This window comes from Lepidochelys olivacea (genome assembly GCF_965140295.1).
Source record: "Lepidochelys olivacea isolate rLepOli2 genome assembly, chromosome: 3".
Classification (NCBI taxonomy): domain Eukaryota; kingdom Metazoa; phylum Chordata; order Testudines; family Cheloniidae; genus Lepidochelys; species Lepidochelys olivacea.
This window is the reverse complement of record NC_140413.1, coordinates 128949057-128973676: the sequence shown is the minus strand read 5'-3', so window position 1 is coordinate 128973676 and position 24620 is coordinate 128949057. Positions and strand designations below refer to the sequence as shown.

At 40.4% G+C, this 24620-nt stretch overlaps 1 protein-coding gene across 1 annotated transcript in view; it reads right to left on the bottom strand.

The window, feature by feature from the left end:
- SMOC2 (SPARC related modular calcium binding 2) overlaps window positions 1–24620 on the bottom strand; it is a 175517-nt gene that overhangs the window by 31976 nt on the left and 118921 nt on the right. The window contains exons 8-9 of the mRNA XM_084624714.1: window positions 19967–20153; window positions 13023–13105 (exon numbers count right to left, since the gene is read on the bottom strand). Coding sequence (XP_084480840.1) covers window positions 13023–13105; window positions 19967–20153 — 270 coding nt within the window. The remainder of the gene's footprint in view (window positions 1–13022; window positions 13106–19966; window positions 20154–24620) is intronic.

Sequence of the window (24620 nt, the reverse complement as noted above, 5' to 3'; positions counted from 1 at the left end):
GGTACAGTGCCTACCACAATGGGGTCCTGGTCTGTAGCTGAGGTCCCTAGGAATTACTGTAATGTCAATAATCATCACAAAGATTTCCTAAATTCATCTCTGCTCTCAAAGTTCCAAATACTAATGGTGGCTAGATACGCTATCTTATCTTGGCTGGTCAAAGGATTGCAAAGTTTCCTCACAGGGGCAGACTTTGCATGGTCAAACATGCCATGGCTGGACAAGTATTACCTGGAGCTACCTTTAAACTTCATTTGGAAACTCTGGTTAACACAAAATGCACTTTCTGAATAAGATTGACCACAATGAGAACACAGGACACTCGTACTTTACACTCTGCACTGGCTATCAGCTCACTTTCTAGAGAAACTGAAGATGCTGGTTACCATCTATAAATCCCTAGATGGTCTAGGTCAGGTATCTTCAGGCCTACCTCTTCTTCATGCCCTGCCACAGCGTCTGCAGGAACATTTCGGTGATCTGTCCCAAAGGGGGACTTTTAGGTACTGGATCAAAGCTTTTTCAATGGTGGGTTCCTACCAATGGAAATTGCTCCTGCTAATAATGCATCTGAGTGTGGGCACTTCTAGAGCGAGAGCACATACCTTTTTGTTCAGTCTTTGCACTAACTGCAGATTTTGGAATCTATGGCAATGCAGTCTACAGGCTGCTTTCCTGTATCACAAATCCATCACTGGTCTTCTCAATCTAGTTGTTTTGATCTGTAGAGAATGGGAGCACTGTATATACTCCCTCTCTTTGGGAAAATGCTTTTTGCTCCAAAAACTGCAGTTATGGATGTCTTATGAATGCACATAACAATTAATACAACAAGAAAGAATCCAAATGTTTCATTTAGAAAAATACACTTAATGCTCAGAATTCAGAGTATCTACTTCGGATATGGTCTACTTAATTTCTCTTAACATGGAGTTTGCAAACCTCATTGCATGACATTTTATGTCAGTCAGACATAATCAAGGTCATTTTAGCTTTAAATATTAAATTACCCAAAGTGTCAGTGAAGTGAAATTTCATGCCATGATTCAATGTTTCAAAAAAAAAAATGGGGCCAAGATTTTCAAACTTGGATGCAAGATGAACACTTACATAAGCAGTTTAGCTGAAGGTTAATTTTAGGTACAGATAAAGTGCCACAACAAGCAGGACCTGTAGTATCAAAACAAGGCAATTCAAAGCATTTGATCAACAGCCTTGGAAATCAATTAATGGCTTATTTTTATAGAGCACATTATAATTACCTATCAGAGGTATAAAGGAGAAGCCTCTTAAAAGGAACAACATCTTATTGTGTGACTCCCAAGAAATTCTAAAAAGGCTTCGTGTCATTTTTTCATAATGATTACCATACTGGTTGATTGAAATGTTTGGGTTTTCCCCTCAAGTCAGTCAAGTTTTCCCCTCAAGCTTTTCCTGCCATCCTCCAGATTCAGCTGATAAACATTTCAATCTATTTGGCAGCAAACATTCAATGTAGACTGCATCACCTTTTTAGCTTTTATTGTTCCCCGCCCCTCACCCATGAATTGCACCCTAGTTGCCCCTGGTTGTTAGGAGATACCTCTCCCATGTCTTCACTGTACCAGAAATTACAACTGTTTTTCCTGCATTTCTCAAAGCTTAATAGCTTAGCGGAAAGAGTGTCAAAGTTTGTTGGGGGGGGGAGATATTTTAATCTCTTTTGGGTTCACTCTGCACTAGGATTTTATGCCCAGCACAGACAAGACCCCAGTATCTACAGTCATATTTCCAAGCAGCTGTTTCTAAGGGCTCTGTGGTCCTTTAACTCTCTAATACAGACTTCTTTCAAAAGGAAGGAGCCATCTTGATTTTCCCCATAACCTCCTCTGAGTCCACATTTAAAAAAAAACCTCAAACACACATCTTTCAATCCTCCTTGGATTCCTTAATAATTTTTTAGATTCCCCTATAGAAATAGTATGCACAATTTCATTTCCTTTTTTCCTGTATTATAGCAAATGATGACTAATTTAATGTGCAGGACACTGTCCTGAATTCTGAAGCTTCTTTGTCTCCAGAGAGAGGTAAGTGCTCCATGCTTTTAGGCAGCTCAACGCTGACTAACAGGAATCTTTTAAAAAATCAACAGTATTTCTACAGGCTCAGTACTTGTCACCAGTAAACAGTGCCAAGTTGGTTCCAAGAAGTGCTGGTTTGGGGGGAGTGAAACCCAAGACTTCATTAGACTAAATGGTACTTGGGGCCATTATTCTTTTTTTCCCTCTCCCCCATAACCACAGTGTAGGCAATATGCTTTTTTTTTCAAAAGAGCCACAGTTATATTCATGTGTTTTCCAGTAAACCGTAATGGCTTCTTTAGGTTTACTGGAACTATTTCTCCACTAAAAACCCCCCATTGGTGAGCTAGTTGTTCACTTTTCATCACTGGACTTCTGGAAGAAGAGACATTGGCTTCAATCCAGCTCCCACTCAGCTTCACTGATATTAGGAGGAGCACCATCTCTCTTTCTCACTTTTTGTGGTGTATAGCGAAGTTAGTTTTCATGATCTCCACTTCTAGTGAGCATTCACTTACATAGACTGAAAGTTCCTTTTCACCCCTTTTCAGTGGGTAAGGATGTTTCTTTCCTTCTCTTTTTCTTGAATATCATTTGTTTTTTCATGCGTTTCATGGGTATTTTCAGACCCTTTTGAGTGCTGCCAAGCCGGTAATGTACAATGTGGTACAGCTTGTGGGAGTTGCTGGTTACAGCCTGTTGTTGTTGACTGACTTGCCATGGCATTATAATGCTTCTATACCATTGTCTGATTTGGATGTTGATGGTAGTGCTCATTCAGATGTCACAATTAAATCAGATTACTCAAACTGATTCTTACAACATGATTCTAGTGTATGTAAGTAGGTAGCTGCAGAATATGAACCACAAATTAACAGAAGTCTTTGAACAGTTTCAACATTTCAACTACCCCCCTCCCCTTCAAAAAAATCAGGGAAAAATGGACATATTTTTCAACCAGCTCTAAAAATGGAAATCCCCATCCTGTTTTCCAGGAGGATATCATTTTAAATTTGTACAGGCTAACAACAAGAAATCTGTTCCTGTACTATTTTCTAGTTTCTGGATTTAATGTGACATTTCAGAGACATTTAATGTGACATCTATGACATTGCACTCCATAATGTTTTATGGAAATATGCTTATGAGTGTGAATATAATGTAACTGGAATATGCTTTATGCAAAAGGTCTCTGGTAAGGTATCATTACAAAGCTTATAATCTACTGAGTGTGCTCATCATATTTGTATGTATGTATCATTCTTGAATCTGAAGTTAGAAATATAAACTATAACTCTGAGGTCCTATTGTAATTATGCAAAGTGTGGGCCATTGATGGTGGTTTAGAATCTTGATGGCTCCCACTGACTAGGACAATTGGTTGTAAATGGCTCTGTTTACTTGCAAGCCTTCCTGTGTTCGTGTAAGCCAGCCCAGGAAGAATGGTGGAATCCATCTTAAACCTTGAATCCATCCATTTAGAAGGAGGAGGGAGATCCACAGAGACAAAAGATTCCCATCTTGTACCAAAGCTATAAAAGGGGGTGGAACAGAACAAAGGGGGCTGCCAGTCATGAGAAAGCCCCTAGTTAACACCTAAGATGTCTGTGGGAACTAAGGACTGCACCAGGAGAAAAGATTGGGCCCAAACTAGGAAGGAGCCTAGTCTGTGAGAGAAGCTTATTGGAACATCTCTGAGGGTGAGATTTTACCTGTAAACAGTTTCTTAATGTTAGGCTTAGACTTGCATGTTTTTGCTTTATTTTGCTTAGTGCCTTACTTTGTTCTCTCTAAGAAAAGGAGTACTTGCGGCACCTTAGAGACTAACCAATTTATTTGAGCATAAGCTTTCGTGAGCTGCAGCTCACTTCATTGGATCCGATGAAGTGAGCTACAGCTCATGAAAGCTTATGCTCAAATAAATTTGTTAGTCTCTAAGGTGCCACAAGTACTCCTTTTCTTTTTGCGAATACAGACTAACACAGCTGCTACTCTGAAATTTATTCTCTCTGTTATTACTTGAAACCACTTAAACCCTACTTTTTATACTTAATAAAATCACTTTGTTTATTAATTAACCCAGAGTAAGTGATTAATACCTGGGGAAGCAAACAGCTGTGCATCTCTCTCTATCAGTGTTCTAGAGGGCAGACAATTTATGAGTTTACCCTGTATAAGCTTTATACAGAGTAAAATGGATTTATTTGGGGTTTGGATTCCATTGGGAGCTGGGTGCCTGGGTGCTGGAGATAGGTGACCTGCTGAGCAGTTTTTGGTTAAAGTCTGCAGCTTTGCGGGTGTGGACCAGACTTGGGTCTATGTTGAAGCAGGCTAGCATGTCTGGCTCAACAAGGCAGGGTTCTGGAGTCCAAAGCTGGCAGGAAAAACAGGCTCAGAGGTAATTCCAGCACATCAGGTGACAGTCCCAAGGGGGTCTCTGTGACCAAACCCACCACAACATCCACCCAGAAATTTCCCAGAATTATTTTTTGTTGTTTTGGAGGGTGTGTTGGTGGTGAGGTTTTGTTTGTTTGTTTTTTGCACTTATGCTTTGGTTTTATTGCGAAAGAGGCTTCATTTGGTTTAGCCCAGGCTTCTCACCAAGGAAAAATAGCAATATGCTATAAATTTTTATTGCAAGACCTTTATCATGGAAGTTCAGAGCTATTAGCTCATCTTCCCCACCCAGAAATATTAGGGGTGAAATCCTGGCCTCATTTAACTCAATGGCAAAATTCCAATTGACTTCAGCGGGGCCTGGATTACTCCTTAAGTCCACATCCTCAATGGCTGTAAATCAGCATAGCTCCATTTACTTCAATGGAGCTTCAGTGATGTCCGTTTGATCCTTTATTTTCCAGGACTAACACACTTTTACTTAACCATAATTTGGCTATTATACCAAAAATACAACCAGAAATTCATTTATCAGAGGGTGGGAGAGAGGATGATATGAGGGATCACAGCTGTAGACTTAAAGGGAGACTCTTCCATTCTAAGGACAAATAAATGACTGAAGGCTTCCTGTGTTAGCACTCATCTGTTTGTAAGGTCATTTTCCTGAAACTATATTAGTTGTCCTCCAAAACAGACACATTAACTATGGAACAGAGCAGCATGCACTTGGGAAGACTGCCGTATTCAACAGGAGGTCCAGTATGAAAAGCTCTTATGGGAAGGCGGGAGGGAAGAATTGACAAATTGCTGCCTCACTCCATACAAATACAGTTTTTAAAAATATGCTGAAAAGCAAATGCAGTGAGAATTTATTGCTCCCAATTTAGCCCTTTTAAAATTTACATAACACTTTTAAAAGGTTATTAACTGAACAGTGAAGGAAACGCTGTGGCCAAGCCAGTAATATCACATTTTAATTAGCCAGATTTACTCTTTTGCTACCATTGGCACAGCTCTGTCTTCCAATGGTGCTTTACTGCTAGCTGAATTGCTTTTACTGTAAATTTCACTTTGTATTATTGACCAAACAGTCACTAAACTGGAAGCATTAAACAGCTCTTGAGTTAGTTAGGATTTTGGTGATTTTTTTTTAATAATCAATGAATGTTAAGTGGGGCTGAGATAAATCACTAGTGACACAGGCACTGACTTCTACTTGCTCCGGTGGGTGCTCAACCCGCCTCTGCTCCAACTCCACCCCTGCCCCCATTCTAACCCCTTCCCCAAAATCCCTGCCCCAACTTTGCCCTCTCCCTGCCCCTATTCTGACTTCTTCCCCAAATCCCTGCCCCGGCCCCACCTCCTCCCCTGAGTGTGCCGTGTTCCCGCTCCTACCCCATCCCTCCCGGAGCTTGCTACGCCACCAAACAGCTGTTTGGCAGCAGCAAGCGCTGGGAGGTAGGCGGAGGAGTGGGGACACGGCACGCTCAGGACAGGAGGCGGAGGTGAGGTGGGGCGGGGAGGGGAGGGGAGCTTGGCTGCCAGTGGGTGCAGAGCACCCACTAATTTTTCCCCATGGGTGCTCCAGCCCCAGAGCACTCATTGAGTTGGTGCCTATGACGTGATATGGCCAGGCCAGCATGGGTTAAGGGGATCAGGACAGGACATCCAGGATGCAAGAATACTGAATGAGAGTTACTGAGCCTTGAAAAATAACTACAGGCTTTGGCTTCCTGTATAACCTAAAGCCTGTTGTGTTATATTGCTATTACAATCCAGGTATTGTATAAAAAAATAGTAACACTTTGTTCTATCTTGTTTTGTTATTGTATTTTCTGTTCTCTCTCTTCTTCATGTAGTCCTCCTTGATCTGCCCATGGTAAGATCAAGAAAATAACGATCAGCTAATGAGATTAGAGCCAGATCCTCTTCCCAGTACAAAGCCCAGCTAAACAGGCATAGGCTGATGAGGCTAGAATCCTCTCCGCAGGTTCAGTTGCTCTGGAGCTACTATTGCAGACTCAGAAAATGCAGGACTTATGGCTGCTTCACTCCCACACTATCGGGAATTTTGGCCAGTGAATCCACCTGTCTCCAGCCTACTTCTTCCCCTCCACAAATAATGTACGGAGCCTGGCTGAGCAATGCTCAGAGTACTCTCCAGGAAGTATGGCTGCTCTGTGCAGACTCTCCACATCCACCCCACCCGGCACAGTGAAACATTTATTCTACTGCATTCAGAATTTCCACAATCCTCATTTGCCTCTGCAACCAAACCACATATTTCATACCTATCTTGCCCCTATTTTCTTCAGTGTTCTATTCCAAACTGGCCGTTCATGTCATTTGTACCCAGTTTTAGTGTGTGCAAAGGGTAGAGCTGTCACTACATTCTACAGCTGTGGATTCCAACTTTTAAATCAATAGACTCATCTCAATCACAGACAGCATTTACCAGTTATGCAAGTTATTGGTTCTTCTTCATAGAAGATGACACTTCATAGAATATCAGGGTTGGAAGGGACCTCGGGAGGTCATCTAGTCCAACCCCCTGCTCAAAGCAGGACCAATCCCCAATTTTTGCCCCAGATCCCAATGGCCCCCTCAAGGACTGAACTCACAACCCTGGGTTTAGCAGGCCAATGCTCAAACCACTGAGCTATCCCTCCCTGTCTTGCTAAGAAGATAGGTATAGGTCTCAGGAAGATAGGTATAGAGCTCAGGCAAAACTTTCATCAACTTCACTGGCTGTTTTGCCAGATAACTTCTAGATTGGCCCCTCAGAGCTTAAGACTTCATAACAGAAAGGGATATTTAAAATATTAGCTCAGTCAGTGAAAACACTGGTTACATCATAAAAATATAATCCTCTTAAATTCACAATTCAGTGGAGAAAGAAGTGTGCATATTGAGCAATTGTCATGACAATCAGAAGCTTATAGGAATATGCTCCGTGTTCAGAGATATTCACTTAATTAATGCCTTTAAAAATAAGCAAAGCATTAAGCATTAAAACACTTAAGAATGTGTCTGAAGACTGACTGCCACTCAATGCTGGCACCATTCTACATGGAAAGAAAGTGAAGACTAACTTATCCCTGTGAAACTATGGGATGAAAACAAATTGCCAACAACCAAAAAAAGCTGTACTTAGCTATGCAGCATTCCAAAACTCAGATCATGAGTTTTGTTCTGCATGGTATAAGCTGTTCAGAGCTAGGACTTGAAGCACCACGTTAGACCTAAAAGTGGCAATACTTAAAAAAAAAAAAACTTCAAAAACAGACTCCAACGAGAGACTGCTGAATTGGAATTAATTTGCAAACTGGATACAATTAACTTAGGCTTGAATAGAGACTGGGAGTGGATGGGTCATTACACAAAGTAAAACTACTTCCCCATGTTTATTCCCCCCCACACACACACACACAACTGTTCCTCAGATGTTCTTGTCAACTGCTGGAAATGGCCCACCTTGATTATCACTACAAAAAGTCCCCCCCCGACCACCCCGCCCCGGCTCTCCTGCTGGTAATAGCTCACCTTAAGTGATCACTCTGGTTACAGTGTGTATGGTAACACTCATTGTTTCACGTTCTCTATGTACATAACTCTCCCCACTGTATTTTCCACAGTATGCATCCGATGAAGTGAGCTGTAGCTCACGAAAGCTTATGCTCAAATAAATTTGTTAGTCTCTAAGGTGCCACAAGTACTCCTTTTCTTTTCACATTAGACCAGTAGAGCCAGTGAAAAATTGTATGCCAAGAGTTGTCTTTTCAATTAATATGAACTACGGGTTTGGGGCCCTCATCAGAACATACTGTTCCCTTCTCCATATTTCACTTCCAAACTGTGAATTCAGAATTTAATCTAAGGGAGAACTTTTAGAAATCTAATGGAAATTTTACTAGCTCAGATCCCTCTTATGCTGTGACTTTGCATGAACTCCACATATTAAACACTAAACCTTTCAGGTGCCAGTTAATCCACTTATATCTAGAGACAAATATTGGTCTTTTCTGAGGAGTGTCATAGGATCCTTTCTTCAAACTAACCTGATACCTAATCAGGAGCCAATATGCTAGCAGGAAGCATCTGGAACTGGTCTTTTAGGAGAGCCAAGGTACAGCCAGGAAGGGTAAAACTATTACAGGTGAAATACTGATTTCATTTAAACTAACAATAATCAAGAATAATTGAAATGAAGTTAGTGTGCTAGTCTTGATTTCTTGGTGTAACTGAGATCATCATCTGGCCCTAAGGAAATATTTGGAAATGAAGAATTAGATTAAAATATTAAAGCACAAATCAGAAAGGCACCTTCAGGATTTTTTTAGCACATGGATTTACCACATCTGCATATGAACTCAAACCAGTAGATTGTATTACAGTTAGGGTAATTCTCAAACTAAAATCCCCCCCAAAATTAGCCCTTGCTATGAGGGGAAGTATCATGGCTATAGGAACTTTAAAAACAGTGTTAAAGAAAATGGAAATTTAAGCAAACCAAAATTAAATGTAAACAATATTAATGGTCTTATTTAAAGCCACAAAACCATAGAAATTAAGCATTAAATCTGAAAATCCAGGTTAATTATATTTCTTAGTTCATGACTGTGTGCTTCACTATTTTTCCTTCACAAGATAATGTTACTTCTAGCTAAGAAATGTAATCCTGAGCCAGACAGTCTCTCTCATGGTGTACCTTCTTGCTTGTTAGTTTTCAGGTGCCAATGATGAAGTCAAAACACTTTCCACAGAAAGCAGATACTTTTTGTGGTTGGGGGGAAATATTAGTCAGACCCAATTTTGTGACCAAAAAAAAGTGTTGGTGGAAAATTTTCAATCAGCTGTGTTCAGAAGCATCTTCCACACCATCATGTATTGTATTTCAAGTTAACATGTGTTCACACAGGGTACATTTGCTCCTTTATAGAGGACAGTACAAGGACTATGCACATCTTATGTCCTACATAAGTCCATATGAAGATGTGGAGCGTGTTGATACATGTATGAGATAAAGCTTGACCTCATGTTGAGACTGGCAGATAGGCAAGACTACTGCACCTCAAGTTTGAGTTCTGTACAAAGTTCATTAAAACCAAAAGGCTCCTGCCACCCACATTTTGGAAATGAGCATATTGAGTGCTCATTCCCCACAGCAACACTCAGCTGTAATGTCACACAACTGCCAACTTTTGATAGTCCAGAATATTTGGTACTGGAATCTGCCACACAACTTCTTGATGTAGCTTTGCATTACTGCTCAAACCATTTTCCCAGCTCCAATAAATGATAAATGTGGTCACCCCTGCAACTCCTATGATATTGTGAAGAACACTCTGGAAATGGGTTTTCCACATATAGAAAGTTACAGCACTGCTGCTGCACTAGTTCATAAGATCACTCAAGGAAAACATCCTGAATGAATTAGCAAGTTAACACATCTATATGGGTTATCATATTTGTTCTTTTTCTTTCATTATCAGACTCTGAAATGTTAACTTGTCACATTTGGAACCTATGTATCAAAAGGCTTTGAGTTATGTAATGACAAGCATCAGGTAGGGAGAAGAACTATTTCAGCTGAAGGACAATATTGTCATAAGAACAAATACATATAAACTGGCCATGAATAAATTTAAGCTAGAGATCAGAAGAAGGCTTCTATCCATCATAGGAGTGAAATTCTGAAACAGACTTTCAGTAGGAATAGTGGGAGCAACAACTTAACTAGTTTTAAAATAGAGTTTGATACGTTTATGAAGGGTTATACAATGAGGTTGCCTGTGACAAGCAGGGGACTAGATTCAGTGAGCCAGGAGGTTTCTTCCTGTCCTTTGCCCCTGTGACATCAATACAAGTTATGTAAAGGCAGAACATTCTTGGAAGAAGCTATAATACATTTTATAAAATTGTACACAGGATTACAGAGTTTCTTTGATACTCACAAAGGGCCCAGTTCTACTGTTGTTACTCTAATTGAGTAGCTCTTCTCCATGAATAATTCCACTGTGTTCAGTGGGAGTAAACTTCTGTGTAAATTCTCAGTAAGTGAAAGGAGAGCAGAACTAGGCCCTTAAAGGCCAGCTACCTGCAGCGATCTGGCACTAGCTCAATGTGCTACTAGATCCAAGTTTGTGTCTCATCTAAGTACTTTCTTCCAGGGTGGTAGGAGCAGAGACAGGGCCAGCATTATGAACAGACAGCTATATAAGAAGGAAAATTTGGGAGGGTTGGCAAAAGTGAGCAGCCATCGCTGGGGCAGCTGGTATCATGAGAGTCTCTCAGTGTTAGGGGTTGTGGAGCACTATACCTACTGAAACTGATTGCTGAAATGGATTAGGGACAGCAAGGGTATCTACTCGTCGGTTGACCAACCTAGCCCTATGTTGTAATTTCAATGATGACATCACTTCCTTGTTTACATGAACTCTGAGCCTAAGCAAATTCTATGCTTAATCAAGGTATACTACATACGCTCCTTAAAAGTGGGTGGAGAAAATGCTGACATGTAAAAACTGGCATTCTTTTAGGAAAGCATGAGTTTAAAGTCTTGGTTCCAGATACCATCAGCCTTATTCTGTTGCATGCCTAGCCAGTCTGAGGCAACACCTGCTTTGGAACGGTGTAAATCAGCATACCTCCACTGACATCAATGGAGCTATCCTGATTTATTCCAGCTGAGGAGGTGGCCAATTGTTTCTAACAGATGTAGAGAAACAATAAATAGTAATGCAGCTGATAAAATCTTATATTGTGAGTAGTTGCACTGACTTCACCAGGACTCCTTGTCTTATAGCACAAAGCACTTGAAAGTCAAAGGTTATTTAAGGGTAAACAACATAAATATAGGCAACCAAATCTGTGCCACACAGAATTCATAGTAATTATGAGTTGACATTGCAGCAGTGGTTTGTGGGGTTAAAGCTGATAGAATGCAAAATACTGTAGGGTGGAAGGAAAGAATCAAAAGCTCATTGCCTACTAAACCAAAATGAAATTACTGGGTAGATGCTTACAGCATGGAAAGCTCTCTTAAATAGTCTCAGTGGCAGAAAGTTCCTGTCTTTGGTCAAATCTTCATTATTGCACTGCGTAAACACACTGCCAGTTTGGGTAAAGAAGAGAAGTGTGAAAGCCGGCATTATCCCCCCGAGCAAAAGTTTCTTCAAAGATTTTTGCTAGCAATCAGAATGACCAGAGGCCACCATATTCAGAACTAAATATAAAATCAATTTCTTCAGCTTAGCTATCCAGAATATATTCTTTACACACAGACACAATATGCAAAAGACACACAATCTACTAACTATTCAAGTTTTATACCTACAAGCAGAAGGTGAGAATGTTGTTACTTCAAATTTAATTTCTTGGGAGTCACTAAATACTGGAGTAATTGGTGTCCTGGCCCCACTGAAGTCAATGACCAGTCTTCTGTAGGCTTCAATAGGGGCAGGCTAGTGAGTTATGGCTCAAAATAATTCCCCGAGTAACTATTGACTTCAGTGGAATTACACCCTGGATGAATGTGGCCCTATGTGTGAAATTCACGACTGTGAAGTATAGAATCATAGAATATCAGGATTGGAAGGGACCTCAAGAGGTCATCAAGAGGTCAACCCCCTGCTCAAACCAGGACCAATCCCCAACTAAATCAGTAGGTTTAGCCCAAGACCTATTCACCATTTAAGTGCTATTTGAGGACCTTGTGCTGAATTTCAATGTTTATCCTATGTGGCACTTAAACGCTCCCATCTAAAACCTGAACACTGCATGCCCATTTTCATAAAAGAAACAGAGTAAGGGTGTTTTGCAAGGAGTCATGAAATTATACTCCAGGCTCAAATTTCATTGCAAATCAGGTTTTTGTACCATAGAGAGATACCATGAATGTTTTAAAAGAGCATGCATTATATACGTTCTTCCATAAAGAGCATAACATATAATTATTTAAAGTCTAACCAGATACAGTTTGCGTTTGTTGCGTCTATTTCTTTTCAAATTATACTTTGCAATTACATTTACTTTCTAGATAGGCAGTATTAACGCACACTTTAATGAAGATAAACTTCAGCATTGAATGACATTCTTGACACAGTAAGCATTTTGAAATTTCTGTGAATGGTGAACGGAGAAGTTTCCCATAGCACACACAAAAATAAATCCCCCAAATGATTTGCTTGTTTCTGATTTCCTACTTTAGAATGATCCACAATTTCCTTTTACAGCAGCTGATATCACAAAACCCAGTTGTCTGACCTAATATTACACAAATACAACAAAGGCCTGATCCTGAATTGGTGGAAAAACTTGTATTGATGTCAGTGTCCACAGAATCAGGACCTGAGAAAGCAAATCTTACTGCAACTTACAAAATGTCTACCCCCTTATTTACAGCCACCTCAATTCAAACCTCCACTCTCTGGCTTCAGTCAATGACAGACCAATGTAGCAACACCCTGGCATTTATTTAGGCCAATGGTAAGGAACTCCCCCTAGTTATTCCAGTTCTTAAACACCATTGAAACATGTGCTGCAAAACTCATCTATTACACTGACCTTGAAGCTGGCGTCCTTTGTACAAATCCTTTGTTTTGGCTGGATGAGCTCTGGCGCTGTTATCACACTTAGGTTGTTCATACCTACAGGGAAAGCAAAGAGAAAACAAACAAACTGAAATCAACTTAATTTCGATTTATTCTTCTTTCGAACTCTATATGGTTACACTGAAATTATACCTCATTTGTTCAGAGACTAAACTGTGTAATTTTGTTCTCATTACAGTTGTACACAAGGATATAGACAGAAGTGAAATGAGACATATAGTGTCGATATTCCAAAGACCTCATTGCAAATATTAATTCATTCATCCTCAACACCACAAAAGTATTAGTGAGCCCATTATGTTGATAGGGAAACTGAGGAACCAAGGCAGTGAAGAAACATTAGGAAACCCAATACAAAAAGAAAATTAGGTTCCTCCCACCTACCAGAACACTGGTGTAGAAAGCTGTAAACCATATAACACATTTGGCAGCTGGCATGTTGTTCAGGTTGTGAAGCTTCTGAAAAACAATTTTACCCCCTCCCCTCCCCAACAACCTCATATTGTGCTTGGTAAATATTACAGTACTAAAATTGTGTATTACTGTATTGTGACTGGAACAAACATTAGCTTATGTAAAAAAGGCTGACCACTAATCACCAGCAATTACAGAAAAGTCTGGAGGACGAGGAGATGGTTTGAACTGGAGAGTGGAATGGACTCAGCTGATCTTCAGTTACTGCTTGATACATGATATATCTTGTCTCTTTCTTAGACATTTAATTAAGGAAAGTCTATGAGTCACAGATAGTAGCAGAAAACCCTGTGCTATTTCTATTGTCTCTGCAAGTAGACTTATCAAATGCCACCAACTGTGCTGTCTTCCCCATGGTCTTGTAAAAGATGCTATATGATGAAGTATATCTATTCTGCATTTACAGCCCCATCCCCATCTTCAGATGCAACACGTTGTGAGTCTTGATGCTTCCTGCTGCTACTACCAATCTATTAGCACAGTTACAGCAGACACAGCCTGCAGTGTAGGAGTATGTATTTTAGCAGGAATGTTGTAAACAAGACACAAGAAGTAATTCTTCCACTGTACTCAGCGCTGATTAGGCTTCAACTGGAGTACTGTGTCCAGTGCTGGGCGCCACATTTCAGGAAAGGTGTGGATAAATTGGAGAAAGTCCAGAGAAGAGCAACAAAAATGATTAAAGGTCTAGAAAACATGAGCTGTGATGGAAGATTAAAAAAAATTGGGTTTGTTTAGTCTGGAAAAGAGAAGACTCAGAGGGGACATAAAAAGTTGTTACAAGGATGAGGGAGAAAAATTGTTCTACTTAACCTCTGAGGACAGGACAAGAAGCAATGGGCTTAAATTGCAGCAAGGGCAGTTTCGGTTGAACATTAGGAAGAACTTCCTGTCAGGGTGATTAAGCACTGAAACAAATTGCCTGGTTAAGCACTGGAACAGGGAGTTTGTGAAATCTCCATCACTGGAGATTTTATGAGCAGGTTAGACAAACACCTGTCAGGGATGGTCTAGATAATACTTAGTCCTGCCACGCATGCAGGGACTGGACTAGAAGAACTCTCAAGTTCCCTTCCAGTCCTACGCATTTTAAACATAAAATGCGGATAAGAAACTTATCTAAATTCTATTTAAAAGAGGATCTCTTTCTGCTTCCCTTTTACCTGTCTTTAACTCTTGAAGTGCCATTGGAATCCCAACAAATGAAAGCTCACAGACAATGTAGGAAAATGGGGCTTTGATCACACTGCTGGCTGTGGATTACGTAGCAGTGTCAGACCTGATTCACTAGCAGTTACTATGAGATTTAGTCCCCCTTCACGAATGACAATCCAAGAAACGTGAGGTGTGACAAGAGATGGCTGCTTTCTTTTCATTTCTGTGTCCCTCTCCACTTCTTTGTTTCAGCTGGGACATGGAGGAGGAATTACAAAGGCTCTTTTAAAAAAGAATCAGCATTTATAGCAGTTGCATGTGTCTAAGATCACCTCATTGGTTCAACATAGTCAATATGGGAGGCACCTTTAGTACATGTGTAATAGCTGGCACGTGTTGACATTTTAGTAGTTTCTACTGTACTGAAACATTGCATGTTCTCAGTAGATTTTCAGCACCATTTGGTGATCAAAGAACCTTTTGCTGCTTTTCTGAATTGAACCCACAAACGCTTTTTTAGATTCGTTTGACTATAGTCTAGTTGTTTAAAAGTTACCTAGAATTGGTAAAATCTTTCCATCGTGTTTGAAGTCCTCAATAGTTATAGGCTTCAATCTTGGACACAATTACACATGTGAAAAGTCCCATTGACTTCAATAGGATTACTTATGTGAGTAAATGCCAGCAGGTGTATGTGTTTTCAGGATCAAGGCCATAGGTTGCAATGACAAGGCAAAACTAGGTTAATATTCAGGTTGCTTTGCCTTAACTCAGAAATCCCATTATTTTGTTAGTTTATATCCCATCCATCTCACTTTGTATTTTAGGGGACATGGTAAGATTAAAGGTCATAGTTTAAAAAAATCATTAGCCTGCAGAAGAGAAGCATGGCGGGGAGGTAGACGGGAGGATTTGATAGCAGCCTTCAACTACCTGAAAGGGGGGTTCTGAAGAGGATGGAGTTTAGCTGTTCTCAGTGGTGGCAGATGACAGAACAAGGAGCAATGGTCTCAAGTTGCAGTGGGGGAGGTCTAGGTTGGATATTAGGAAACAGTGTTTCACTAGGAGGGTGGTGAAGCACTGGAATGGGTTACCTAGGCAGGTGGTGGAATTTCCATCCTCAGAGGTTTTTAAGGCCCGGCTTGACAAAGCCCTGGCTGGGATGATTTATTTAGTGTTGGTCCTGCTTTGAGCAGAGGGTTGGACTAGATGACGTCCTGAGGTCTCTTCCAACCCTAATATTCTATTATTCTATTACTAATAAGCTCATAGATTACAATTACTTTTTAAAATCTAGTATGCTTTTCATCTTTTACTGTGTGCTCTATGTTTAATTTTTACATTTCACTCAGCTCAGAGAAACTAGATGAGGGCTATTTCTGGGGAATTATACTTTCAGATTCTCATGCATTAGTTCATACCTGCAACGTCTGAATTTACAGCACGTCAGGGGAAAGCTTAAATTCTAAACAAACAAGCGTGCCTTTAAATAAGGCTTTGAAAAAAAAACACTTCTACCTCCCCGTCCATACTTGCACACACTCATTCTGCCTCTCTAACATTTTAGATTTAATGCTACATATGGTTGCTCAACTTATAAGAAATACCCACGTTACACATGCTCCCAGTGACCATATAAACCCAGTCATATCTTAAAAGGTCTAATTGAAATGCATTTATCTGATTTTCATCAACAAACTGTTCATTTTAAAAGCATCACAATCTTTGCAACATCCTGAAGTTCTGCTAGCTGCGAGAACACCACACAAACATTCTGACTCTGCATTACAGGACAGGATGAAACAGTGAGGGATTTTTTCCCCTTCAGTGCTTAATTTATTTTCACAGTGTCTGATGAAAGTTTATTGAATTGTCTAGTCGCCCATCAGATAAAGCGTTTGCTCCAGGAAGGTGCAATGCGATTTCATGCCCATGTGAGTGTGTCTCCTATGAGTGAAAAAGGCCCTTTTTCTGAACAACAGGAATAGAAGCTGCTTTGATGGCAAGGTAGAATTCAGCTATCTGATGGATGACCTCTTCAATCAGCCAGGGAAAGAGTGAAAGAGAAATCTCTGAGTGGTGTACGCTAATGTAGTACCTGGCAACTAGCCTGATCCCTGATTAATCTGATAGCCCACTCTGCATTTCCTCCCTCCCCTTCCCTCCCCCTTGCCTACTTTCTCCTCTGCCATCTGCACTTTTGCCTTATTGGCTTAGGTTTATGGTAAATACAAATGCAGTACATCGTATATAATCTAAATCTATAAAGCAAAATAAGTGTTAAAATACTGTAGCATGAAAGGTCTGATTTTAACCCCAAAAGGCAATAAAACTGTCACCTTCTTTTGTCAATCTATCACTAAATGTCCCAGCTGAGCTGACAGAAAAGTAGCTGCACTGAGACCCAATGAAAGAAGATATTAAATACCAGAAGCTGGGGACAACAGGGTGGCAGAGGGATGGAATGACAGGTTTATATTGGAAAGGGGACATTGCCAGGTTAAAAGTCATAAATTAAAATGCACTACTCTATTACTCACATGCTTAACTTTAAGTAAGTGTTTGCTGGGTCAAGGCCTTTTTTCACTGTTTATGATATTTGTTTTCTTTTATGTGAACTTAACGCAATGTAGAAAATGTAATAGTGTAGTCAGTTTCCTATTTGCTTACAGTCTTTTGTTAGTTCCTTTCATTTCAAGTATTAGCACAATTTTTTTAGTGAATGGGTTGAAAGAACTTTAAGGGAATGTTTATTTGTTTATAAACCCTGTTTCCACTTGGTTAATTAATTTTTAAACCAGAGACATTTCCACTGGTCTTAGGTTTTGTCCTAGCAAGTTTTTCGTGTTCAGCCTCACTGAGTCCTTTGCATTTCTTTGCAGCAGACTTACTAATGTTATTGCCAGGAAGCTCTTGTCTTTAATTTCTTTTGTTAATTTCCCATTCCACCCACTAACATAGTGAAGGGTAAATGAGAAATGGATAAACTCCCTTTATTTGCATTTGAAGAACATGCATTTTAGGGTAGGTTAGTTTACCTACTTTTTTTACCACTGATTCCACCATCTTTGTTTTATTTCAACAATGCTACCTCTTTTCTGGAACGCTTTCATTGACAACTGATCATTCCTTGGCTTCAAAATGATGGGGGCAGCCAATCGTTGGGGGTAACGTGCACTTACTCCATCCCTTCATGTTGTCTGACAGATTTAATGAGACTATTATTTACTGTGGTGACCAAAGTACTCTAGGTGCATTAGAAGTGAAACACTGAAGCACTCATTCACAAACTCTTGTATTCATATCACAAACAAGTACAGCATCAAATTGCTATGCCAACAACTGCCAGCTCCAGTGTATTCTGTGTTATTCTCTACTAACAACTCTACAGATTTTCAAAGAGTGTTTTTCTTTCTTGCATACTGTCCTTGGTATTAGCCCTTTGTCTTGGATTTCTATTTTCTTTCTTATAAGTTGTTCCTCTGATTTGCATTTTCAATGGAAAGGTTTGATGGGAAGATCAGATGCACCATTTTTCACAAGTCCTTACTACCCATCCAGTTGCATGCCTCAGGAAAGAGCTCCTGAGTCAGAAGAACATTGATTTCCCTCCCCCTCTCCACTCCAATCTATAGAAAAAAAATCATGGAATAAAGAAAGCTGCCTACTGTCCAGCTCTTACTGATTGTGCACAGTGCTCACTTCATTAAAGACTCCCCAGACTAATGGAGGAAAAGGATCCCCATCGCTCAAACCGTCAGTTCTGCTAGTGCTCTTCCGTTCTTTTCCAGAGAGGCAATAGGACCAACATCCAAAGATATGAAAGGCACATTTTGTACCAATGGGTCGGGAGAGGAGAGCTTTGCATGAAATGTTTGGCTACAGGAAAAATATAATATGAAAGGAAGCAATATGAATAAAATGTAACGGCTACCCTGTGAAGCAGAAGTCACATGAAGCATTAGCAGAAAGATCCCGGAAAGATTAGGTTTGGTTAATCCAACCTGAAGCTGTGTAGAAACTTCAGTTTCTGACTGGAGAGAGCAATAAAGAAGGTCCTCGGAAATGGATTGTACGTATGAGCTGAGGCAAAGAAAACTGCACTGGCCCCAAAGTTAAAACAAAACAGAAATGTCACCAACAAGTGGATCAAGGCAAAATGATTTTTTAACGAGAAACAAAGAGAGAGAGAGACCAAGAGCAGGGCTGTTTCTGAGCAGACTACATGTTTACAGGTAGTACATCAGAAGTGCTGATCATACAGTTTAAGGACAATCTTGGTAATTCAATTTGACAGTTTAAGGACTGTAGCTTGCAAGGGATAAGAAATAGGAGACTGCCAGTGACCGTAGGTTCCTCCTACGTAAGCTAAGTGTCTGCACAGTGCAGGCGTGGTCTAGTCTATTGCATAAACAGACATCAAAACAATTCTATACACTGTCAATAAATCAATGCTCCAAGAAGACAAAAGATTGCACTGCATTACATTCTTAGAGAGCAATCAGTTTCTTAAACATTGTTCTCCACACATCTTATGTAACGGTCAAAAAATAACTTTTGACCAAGCCATGAAAAGGTCAATGCTTCCATCAGGCTGTACACATTGCCCTGGTTTTAAATGAGCTTTCTGTAGTGTTCCTGCAGGAGCCAAACCTCAATAAGTGGCCTAAATAACTTCCTATGGAATCCGATATTCATCCTGAATGTATCTGCTCAATGTGGCTCAGAACACTTTACCATGTATTCGGCTCAGCTAAGAGGAGTGAATTCCAAGCTTCTATTAATAACATACTAAAATGATATTTCCTCTGTCTAGTGGTTTCAAGGCAATTGTTCCATTGAAGCTTGTCCGATGAAAATAGCTGTGGGGACTTCTGGAGAAACATTTCTGATGTTGGTTTTGGTTTCTTACATAGACAATGTCAACTGGCTCTTTCATCATCATACTGCAAGAAAGTGGGGCTTGCTCTGTGCTGACTCTTTCCTAGCTTCCACCCTGTAGTTTCTCAGCATGAATTAAGAGGAACATAGGGGAAGGGAAGATCGGAGATACCCGCATGCTGCCCACGACATTGCAGTCAGAGTCAGCAGCTGGACACCTAGTCTAATGCTCTGACAGCTCTTAATCCAGAGTGCCAGATCCTTAGCTGGTGTACATCAGTCTATTTCCATTGCCATTGGAGCTATGCCAATATACACCTGCTGAGCTTCTGGCCCCATAAGCCTATTTGGGGATGTATGAAAACATCATAACTCCTAATGCCTTACCTAGTTGATGTACCAGGGATGGGACGTCCTGTGTCTACAAGAACACACCAGCAGTAGCCTGTGGAAGGATGACATTGCACGGGCTTGTAAAGGCCACCCTGAGCGCACTCTGGAATGAACACATTGTCTTTTTGGGGTTGTTTAGCTTCCTCCAGTGCAGACTGAAGTTCTTGATCACATGACGATGCTGTCAGAAAGAAATAGATGAAATGTTGACGAGGATATGGAAAGCACTCTCAGGATCAATGGAGTGATGGATAGATAAACCCCTAGCTATGTGCTATTACATGTAAGGACTTTGATAAGTCTTGTTGCAATAATACTTTACATTTACTGGACTCAGATTTCAGCTGCATTATGTACTCTCCCTTGCCCCTTCTCACCCCGGCATGCCCTCTCCACAGCCCAAACCACGACAGCTCTACACTACCCTAGGATTTTCCTTTGCCAGGGGGAATTTTTAGATACCCAATTACTGCCACTTTTTGGAATGTTTTTTGCGGGGATGGGGAGTGAAGGTGGGTAAAACTTTCTTTATACAGATCAATGGGAAATGTGCCAGAATCCAATTTTTAAAATTCCACGTACATGAATTCACTTCTTTTGTACTTTTATATTCTGCTCCTTGCTTTAGGCTAAGGAATGAAAAGAGACACTTAAAATACATTTCAGATTTTTTTTTCTTTCTTGTTGATGAAAAGTGATGTATTAGCAGCCCTGGAGACCAAAGACCTCTGGTTATCCACATAGGAAGCAGAGGCAGTAAAAGCCTCCCACACTGCACCAACAACAGTTCTTCTCCGGAGGGTCCACGCTTTGGAGAAATATGAGGGTAGCTCTGTCTTCATGCCCATTCAGTCCTTGGCCTTCCTGCTGCAACTGTGAACAAGGGGGCCCAAGATGGGTCTGGTTTGTGAACAGCTGCTCATTAGGAAATGAACTGATATCACCAATTTACTTCACATTTGCCATTACAGAGCCATTAGATGATGATAATTTTTGATCAATACCAAACTGGTCCAGATTCAGACTTGAGAAATTAAAATATCTCATTGCCAATAACTTGACCAATTCAGTCCTCCAGGAGCTTTAAAATCATGCTGTATTTGGGAGCATGACCTCACAATGTTTAAAGGGTTAATAAAGTATTAGTTCTGTGATATTCCTGTCAATCTAGTGAACAAAAACGAAACACAATGAATAGGTTAGAAACTAGTGACATATATAGTAAATGCACTACAATCATAGGAATTCCTGATAAAATAGATTGAAATTCTAACAATCCTAAACTATCCATGTCCAGTGAAATATCCAGTCTCTATTCTAGGTGGCAGCAGAAATGTAATACATGGTAAATTATTTTCCTTTTGCAAGTGAATTAAGACAACTCTTTTTTTGAAACTATAGCAGACTTCACTATTTTTTACAATTTAACCTGTGACTGCTGTAATTAAATCCTTGACTGGATTTTCAAGCCGCCGACAATGGGTTATGGCTTCAACCTAATCTCATCTAGCGTCATCCATTGTGTGAATGAAATGCTTTATCACTGGAGGCACAGTCTAGAGAAAGTTGGCACCTATGGTTCAAAATGCTGTTCTAGCTCCATCACTGTCCTCCTGCTACTGAGAGACATCATCAAGCTATACTTTGGCATGGTGAAAAAGAAACCAGTAAATTCTGTTCATATCTCACCTTGATACCCTAAATAGCAGGCAAGTCTAGCTTTGAGATGGCCATGTTCCAAGATCACTGTGAATAGTTTCCAGGAAATGTGAAAAGCTAAAACTGCTGATTTGATTGCACAGCACTGATGTTTATTTTAGTGCTGTGGTCAAGGTCCCTTTAGATGTGTATAGCATGTCAACCGGAGAACAGAAGGCTGCCGGTGCCCTGATTAGTTTTGCATTTCCTTTATTAGGTCTAAGCACTAACATAAAATGATATTAAAAAGATTTTAAAATCTTGAAACTTGAACACCGCACCATAATTAGAGGATCTATATACTGTGGATGGAGGGTCTGTTTAAAAGCTTTGTAGTAGGTAAGCGTTTTAGTTTTTTCCTTGTATGGAGGCCATTTTCCATATTCTTGATCATCTTTGTTGTCCTTCTCTGAACCTTTTCCAGTTCCACTATATCCTTTTTTAGATCTGGCGACCAGAACTGGACACACTATTCAAGGTGTGGGTGCACCACAGATTTATGTACTGGCATTTGGATATTTTCTGTCTTATTTTCTACCCTTTTCCTAATAGTTCCTAACACACTGTTAGCCTTTTTGACCACTGCTGAACATTGAGTGGAAGTTTTCATAGAACTATTCACAGTGACTCAAAGTTCTCTTTCTTGGGTGGTAACTATTAATTTAGAATCCATCATTGTACATATATAGTTAGTATTGTTTTTTTCTAGTATGCAGTACTTTGCACTTAACATTGAATTTCATCTGCCATTTTGTTTCCCAGTGACCCAGTTTTCTGAGATCCATGTGTAACTCCTTCCAGTCTGCTTTAGACTTAACTATCTTGAATAATTTTGTATCATCTGCCAACTTTGCCACTTCATTGTTCACTCACTTTTCCAGATCATTCATGAATATGTTGAACAGCACAGGTCCCAATACAGATCATTGGGGGATACCACTATTTACCTCTCTCCACTGTGAAAACTGACTATTTATTCCTACCCTTTGTCTCCTATTTCTCAACCAGTCAGTGCTCTTAATGATTTGTTGGACAATTTGTAATTATTATATTATTATTACATGGGAGGGGGATTCTGGTGGTGTCATTTCTGTTTCTATTAGATAGCTAAACCATATTTCAAATCTACTGCCCTAGTTCAGTTTCCTTTACCAAATGCCCTAGAAATATTATTTCCTCTGCTTATATAAGAGCTGGTCTCCCCGTGATGGGACAAGCCACCAACCCACTGACAGCATGCTTAAGGAGCAGCCCTGCACTCCGACAGTGCCAATTAAGCACACCTGAAGAGCATGCTCTACTTAGAGAAGGGGAATTTAAAAGGGTGAAGCTGGCCACAGCGTGGGGGAAGTTTGCCCAAGACGAGAGGTTGCTAGAGACTGCCAGGAAGCCCAGTAGCCAGGGCAGCCCAGCCCAAGGCAGCAACTAGCCTTCCCTCTCCCTCCAACCCCCGTTTAGGGCAGAGAGATACTGCATCCCAGAGAGGGGCTCCGGGCATCAGCTCTCCATCAGTACCTTGCAGCCGGATCTGAGGAGCAGTGCCAGGGACCAGAAGTAACTAGGCTCAGAAAGGATCCCGGGAACCCAATTCCCGCAGGGAACAATGACCTTGCTCAGGAGTGGGGTTTCTGGAAGAGACTCAAGGATGAGTGACATGCAGAGCCGACGGACAAGTCCAAGCTACGAGCTGCCTGACTACATTCCGCCACAAGGCCAGATCAGCCATCAAGCAACTTGGGGAGCAACTGTCCCATAGACAGATTCTAACACTGCTGGTTGGGTAGCTTTGACACCTCAAGGGAATTTGTTGCCACCATTATTCCTTCTATTCCACCAGTCCTCCCACCATGTAGTGCTGCAGAAGTGAAATCAATAGCACCATGAAATTTTCACCCATTATCCTTCTCCCCAAGACCATAGTTTTACTCCTCAGTTTAATTTCCTCTTTGAAGCAACTGTTCATTTCCCATCCAAACTCATTCTTCAATTACTCTAGCTATTAGAACAGGAGTACTTGAAGGATTCCACTCCATTCTCATGACTGGTTAAGGGCTTCTGTCATATAATTAACATTATTTCCAATAATTCTTGTCATAGTATCAGAGGAATATGGTCAACAACCCTTAGTTTGCTAGCAGGATCAGTGATAAATGTCAGTAGTTTACAAAGCTCCTGACGGTTTGTCCAAACAATCTGACAACTACTGGGATTAGGGCCTGCAACAGATGGATGCCAGAAAGTCATAAAAAGAACATCACCAAAAAAATCTATACCACAGCAAAAGCAATATAAATATTTGCATCATTATTGGAGCTAGTCAAAGACACTTTGACAGAACTGTATTCCTCTGGAATATGTAGTTGTGTTGAGTCTGAAAGCTTTACCAAAAGCAGGTTGATTTTGCCAGAATTTTGTTTTGGAAGAAAAACCGGGGGAGGGAGAAGGAAATAAATCAGATAATGTCAAATGGGTCTGTTCTTGTTGCCAATTATTTATTTCAAACACCTAAAAGCAGTATGCAGTCAAATTAATGCAATCAGCATTCACATGCAAACATCTCCATAGCCTGATCCTGGAAAGCCTTTTTTCAAGCGAGTTAGTCACTTTGAAGTCAATGAGGATATTTCATGTAAGCAAGGATTACTCACATGAGTAAATATTTGCAGGCTCAGATATTAAAATGGGAAAAGAGCAGTGCATCATTTCTGAGTGCATCAATCCTGGAGAAATGCTTATCTGTCCATCAGTCTTTAGTAGTTCTGAAGTCCCTATCACCGCATTATCTAGATGTTTACATAACACATCATGTTAGCTTTGTAACACTGGGTATTTCAATCCTTCACTTCCTAAGTTTTCATTGGCGATGAACCATACCCCACCAGAGTTCTCACAGTGGCAAACATGTTCTCCCCATGTTCTCCCACCAGAGTTCTCCCAGCTGCAAACATGC